Raw genomic sequence first — 6,323 nt, 5'->3', positions numbered from 1 at the left:
TCAAGCTGCAGAAGTGTGCTCTTCATTGATTAATCAAGTTTTCAACTGTACCGGGCAGATGGCAGACTGTGTGGGTGAGCGGTTTGCTGATGTCAACACTGTGAACAGAGTGCCCCATGGTGGCGGTGGGGTTATGGTATGGGCAGGCATAAGCTATGGACAACGAACACAAATGCATTTTTCCGATGGTAATTTGAATGCACAGAGATACGATCTGTCGCCATCCCCTCATGTTTCAGCATGATAATGCACGGCCCCATGTCGCAAGGATCTGTGCACAATTCCTGGAAGCTAAAAATGTCCCCGTTTTTCCATGGCTTGCATACTCACCAGACATGTCACCCATTGAGCCCGTTTGGGATGCTCTGGAGCGACATGTATGACAGTGAGTTCCAGTTCCTGCCAATATCCAGCAACTTCACACAGCCATTGAAGAGGAGTCAGACAACATTCCATAGGCCACAATCAACAGCCTGATCAACTCTATGCAAAGGAGATGTGTCGCACAACATGAGGCAAATGGTGGTCACACCAGATACTGACTGTTTTTCTGATCCATGCCCTACTTCTTTTTAAGGTATATGTGACAACAGATGCATATCTGTAATCCCAGTAATGTGAATTACATAGATTTTTGGCCTAATGAATGTATTTCAAATGACTGATTTCCTTATGAACTGTAACTCAGTAAAATCTTTGTTTTTGTTCAGTGTACAAACTACATACACACTCACTCACACACTCTACATAGACACTCCCACACAAAACCCATACACTATATACACACACACATAGACTGACACAACACATATACACATTACATACATACATTCACATACACTTTTGCACTGATCATTTGCTGCTGCTGCTCTGTTTATTTTACTCTTATTATCATATATCACAATGTCACTTTACCCTGCCTTCATGTCCATACTGTATCTAAACTCTTAGAAAAAAAAGTGTTATCTAAAACCTAAAAGGGTTCTTTGCCTGTCCCCATAGGGTAACCCTTTAAACAACCATTCTTGGATCCAGGTAGAACCCTTATGGGTTCCATGTAGAACCCTATCCACAGAGGTTTCTACGTGGAACCCAAAAGGGTTCTACATGAACCCAAAAAGGTCCTACTTGGAACCAAAAAGTGTTATCCTAGGGACAGCCGAATAAACCATTTGGAACCATTTTTTTCTTAAGAGTGTACCTCAAATACCTTGTACCTCTCTATACATTGATCTGGTACTGGTACTCCCTGTATATAGCGCCATTCTTGTGTATTTAATTTTATTCCTCGTGTTAGTTATTAAATATATATGTATTTTTATTGTTTTACTCTGTATCGTTTGGAATGGTTCGTAAGCAAGCATTTCACTGTAAAGTCTACACCAATTGTATTCGCCGCATGTGATAAATAAAAATGTATTTGATTTGGAAAGTGTAAAGTGATTGACAGCCAAGTGAACAAATAACAAGACGCAATGCGAACCTACAAACCAATCACAAGCCATAGGGCGTTTTATTGTTGAATGGGAGGAGTCGTAATCTGAAATGGCCGCCGCCACAAACAACAACTGACAGATATTGAATATTCTCTCCGATATTTTTATTCGTCAGACCATGACTCTAAAAACATATTGGACGTTTGTGATTATTCTTATTACAACTTGTCGATCTTTTGCCGACGATGATAATCATGAAATGGAGGAGTTTCTGAAAAGGGAGCATTCATTGTCAAAACCCTATCAAGGTAACGTTAGCGCCATTGTATCACCCTTTATTATAGTATAATGTGAGAACGCTGAAATTAATGCTGTATATTCGACATTGCAACAATGTTATACTGACTGTAGAGTGTTGATGCTCGTAAGATCGTTTTTTGCTCCCACTACATCAAGGCTCTACGCTATGTACAACTTGTTTTATATAATATGACAACTGTCCCTCAGTATTTTCTGTTCTATGTGTGTTACAAATAATGTGTGCTTAGGTGTCGGGTCGTCCAGCTCCTCCCATTGGGAATTGATGGGCGATGCCATGGTAACCACAGAGCAGGTGCGCCTCACAACAGACATGCAGAGCAAGCAGGGGGCAGTGTGGAGCCGCATTGTGAGTACAGAACATTGCACACTGTTAAGTCTACATCACTGATACTGATTCTCTCTATCAGAGGAGGCTGATGGGGGGAGCTATAGGAGGATGGGCTCATTGTAATGGCATTAATGGAACGGAGTGTAACATGGTTTCCATATGTTTGATACCGTTCCATTGATGCCATTCCTCCCACCAGCCTCCACTGCTCTCTATGCATGTCACATTTTGCACAGCTTTGCCAAAATGGTCATATCTATATATGTTTGTGTGGCCAGCCCTGTCACCTAAGGGACTGGGAGTTACAAGTGCACTTTAAGATTCATGGCCAAGGCAAGAAGAATCTGAATGGGGATGGACTGGCAATTTGGTACACCAAGGAGCGCATGCAGAAAGGTACTGTCCCACAATGTAGTTCCAACAGAAATACCAGAGTGTAGGTACAATGCAATGCAACTGTATAAATGCATTTCTGTCATTGTGTAGGTCCTGTGTTTGGGAATCAGGACCTTTTCACAGGGCTGGGTGTATTTGTGGACACGTACCCCAATGAGGAAAAACACCTTGAGGTACAGTATGTGCATATACCTGTCAACCTCTTCTATGTGTTTCTGTGGAGGGAAGGAGTAGCTACAATACTGTTATATGCTATGTCACCAATTATAGGACTTTATCTCAACCACTTCCTTTTTATTTTATTGTACTGTCTGGCAGCAGTGTTTGTGTCATATCCTGTCAAATCTGGGTCAACATGTCCTGATCTTCCTGTGCTCTGAGAGGGGCCTTAGCTAACTGACAACTAACACCTCCCACCTCAAAACAGACCATAGTCATACAAGCAAGCCAATACAGTGGAATATTTATGCGGTTTTGTTGGGAGTGCTTGTTTTGGGCAGGGCTCACATACCTGTGTAATGGGCCTTGTGTTGTGCTTCTCTGTTTTGTGCATCCCTACGGAGACAGGCACAGAAGACGAGGTACACCACACGCACACAGGTACCCCATGTTTGGACCACCCATACCAAATGCCCCCCATACCCCTCTCCTTAGCTACTCTCATCAACCCCCTAATGAACATGCTCCCCCACGTTCTTGTTGTTTACTACCTATTAACAATTGGTTGCACCTTGAATAAAAATGTGCATTTGGATGAGTAGGGGATTAGGAAGAGAATGAGGTCACTCAAGCAACTATTACCAGCAGTATTGTACTGTTGTGGATGCTGCATCTTTTACCTGTTGCTCTGATTCTATCTCTCACTATTCGGTACCTGCTTTCTTTTTTCACACCTTCCACCAGAGGATCTTCCCCTTTGTGTTGGCCATGGTGGGGAACGGAAGCATTAGTTACGACCACGAACGAGACGGGCGTCCCACTGAGCTGGGCGGCTGCAACGCCATGGTGCGCAACCTCAACCACGACACCTTCATCTTCATCAGATATGTCCGTCGCAGGCTCACGGTGAGAGCAGGCACACACACACATACATTTGAACGACTCTACGATGTTATCAATATCCAAGTTATTGTGTATTAACTTAATAATAATGTAATGCCTCATTTTATCCAAGATGCATATTGGGTCACTTCTGTACAAACAGATATCTGTTGTGTTGAAGTGAATTGTTTCATTCACACCCGTAACTCAACTTTGCAAGAGAATGTCAGAGATATGATGCTTTGACTGTGTTAGGTAGTGCCTGGGCATACTCTGTTCAACTAGCTCTCACAGTCTCACGTCAGAATTAGATGTTCAACCATGTTTCTCAAAATGTAAAGTTTCGAAGTTGTTCCAAATGTCACATTTCAAAGTGTTTAAGGTTAAGTTTAGGCATTAACTAACATTTGAGGTTAGGGTTAACTTTGGGCATTAAGTATGAATGGTTAAGGTTTGGGATAGGCTTTAAAAAAACAACAACGAAACGTTATATTGCTGGATTCGAACATACAACCTTTGGCACCAGAGGCAGATGCTTACTGGCTTGCTGTATTGGCTTGCTTGTATGACATTCCTGTCCACAGCACCCTAGCAAAACCAAAACCAAAACCTACACTGTACTTGAACCTAGTGGTCGGTTTCCACGTCATCTCCCGGCGTCCTCAGACATAGATGGATGTCGAATACTGACTTGTGTCACGGGTGACCTGGCTGACCCTGTTAACCATACTCCTAATCTCTATCTCTACTAGATTATGATTGACATTGATGGGCAGCATGAATGGAGGGACTGCCTGGACATACCGGGGGTACGGCTGCCCCAGGGCTACTACTTTGGAGCCTCGGCCGTCACTGGAGATCTCTCTGGTAGTACTCCCCTCTACTGTGTTTTACATAGTAGCGTGAATGAAGTCAGCTGTTTTATTGCCATGAATTAGCGCCTAGTTTTCATTTACTTAATCTACTTGGTGTTTCCTTGAGGTCTCTAATTTCAAGTGAGATATGACCATCCCAGATTATCACTATAATTTATTTTGATATGCCCAGAATGAAATTAATGTGACACGTAAGTCAAATTGAGGGCATGTGGTCTAATAGGGAACTAAGATATTGCATTTTGGTCCATTTGAATGTGTTCTTGCTGCAGTTTTCTTTGAATGACTGAAACGGTCTGTTCACAGACAATCATGATGTGGTCTCCCTGAAACTGTACCAGCTGACTGTGTTACGCAGTGAGACAGAGGAAAAGGAGGAGGAAGATGAGATCACTCTACCCAGTGTAGATAACATGGACCTACTAAAGAGTAAGGCTCCACTACCTCTCACAAACATACACTTCATTGGCGTTACTCTACTCAAATAACAGTTATTCTTGATAAAAAGCTCAAATATATATACTATCAAATTATGTTATAGTATTAGGGCTCTTTAACCAACTCAGTGACATGTAGTGTCTGCCCTGAGACTGGCAGAAGTTTGGGGATTCGATCCCTGGTCATACCAAAAAGACACTAAAAATGGGACCTGATGCCTTTCTGCTTGTCACTCAGCATTAAAGAGATGGATTGGGGGTAAGGCCATGTGATAAACTACCTTCCTGTCCAGGGGGTGTACTTGTACATCAAGATGCCTCATGCTACAGAAACAGGGGATAGGCTACTGCCCCTATGGGCTGTTCTGGCTCAGACAAGGCGTACTTGTCTAAGGCCTACTTATTATGGCTCCTTGTCACTATTTTTCACTTTCTATCCATACTAACATCTCTATCTCTCTGTGTCAGTGGGTGAGAATGAAGAAGGGTGGAGTAGTATTGCTATGTTCTTCACCATCCTCTTCTCCATGCTGGGCTGTTTCCTGCTCATCGTGGTCGGCCTCATCGTCTACAGCCACTGGAACGAGAACAGACGCAAACGCTTCTACTGAGACGGAGAGAGGGGGAAAAGAGCGGGAGGGAGGCCTCCCATCATAACCACTACTGTAGTCTGCCGACAACTGCACTGAGATATTGAAATGACTGGCAAGATGGAGACAATGTAACTGACCTCCCAATGTAGACCAATATGCTTGATGGACAGAGGTACCATTGGGACAACACTAATGAATCCTGGGAAAGACTGAGCAGCGGTGGATGCATTTCAACTACAGTAGCCAACCACACTGACCCCTGCCATGAGTAGACATACAGAAAGTTTGTCTGTCCCCACCCCTACTCTCACCAACCAGGCCTTACTCTACACAAATATAGAGCATATTATTATTATTATTATTATGTACTTACTGTGTGAAAATGACCTCCGTGTTGTCAGACAGTGCCATTGCTGGTTAATAGTTTGGTTGTCTTTTTAAGGGTCTGGGGAGATGGATTTATACTCAGTTTTAGCGTTTTGAATGTCAGAGACAAAGTAACCGATGTGTTCTGACTCCACATGACCAGGTCCCATCAGCGCTTGATCCGTGTCACACCAAAGATGTTTTCAATGGCCTATCTGGCAATTGATCCGTCACTTTTCTGCTTCGCTCTAGAAACAGCATCATGTCATATTTGCCTCTATGGTGCTTGCAATCAATGTAAGTCTTTGTGCGTTTCAATTGATTCAGACGGTTTCAATGAATTCTCATACTCAATTTTATTAGTTTGAAAAATGTATGGTTGCAGAGAATATGCTTTTGTTGTCAAACTGAATCTACAGTAGAATGCATGAAGGTGCTAGACTAGTCATTATTTCACCACTATTTATGTTAAGTGATTAGGTCGTTTTTCTTTTATTCTGTATATGAAATGAAAAGGTGACCAATCCCTC

At 42.7% G+C, this 6,323-nt stretch overlaps 1 protein-coding gene across 2 annotated transcripts; it reads left to right on the top strand.

The window, feature by feature from the left end:
• Nucleotides 1–1,516: 1,516 nt before the first annotated feature.
• lman2la (lectin, mannose-binding 2-like a) lies at nt 1,517–6,323 on the top strand. 2 transcript variants are annotated; one of them, XM_021590899.2, is made up of 9 exons: nt 1,517–1,744; nt 1,985–2,103; nt 2,364–2,481; nt 2,572–2,654; nt 3,049–3,081; nt 3,385–3,546; nt 4,275–4,389; nt 4,704–4,826; nt 5,409–6,323. In XM_021590899.2, exons 1-9 carry the CDS (start codon nt 1,615–1,617, stop codon nt 5,489–5,491), a joined length of 966 nt encoding a protein of 321 aa, XP_021446574.2. In that variant the 5' UTR covers nt 1,517–1,614; the 3' UTR covers nt 5,492–6,323. The 2 variants fall into 2 exon arrangements, with proteins under 2 accessions (XP_021446574.2, XP_021446573.1); XM_021590898.2 differs by having other exon boundaries at nt 5,303–6,323.

Source organism: Oncorhynchus mykiss, chromosome Y (assembly GCF_013265735.2).
Source record: "Oncorhynchus mykiss isolate Arlee chromosome Y, USDA_OmykA_1.1, whole genome shotgun sequence".
NCBI lineage: Eukaryota > Metazoa > Chordata > Actinopteri > Salmoniformes > Salmonidae > Oncorhynchus > Oncorhynchus mykiss.
Note: the sequence above shows the minus strand (reverse complement) of the source record. Positions and strands in the feature narration are given on the sequence as shown.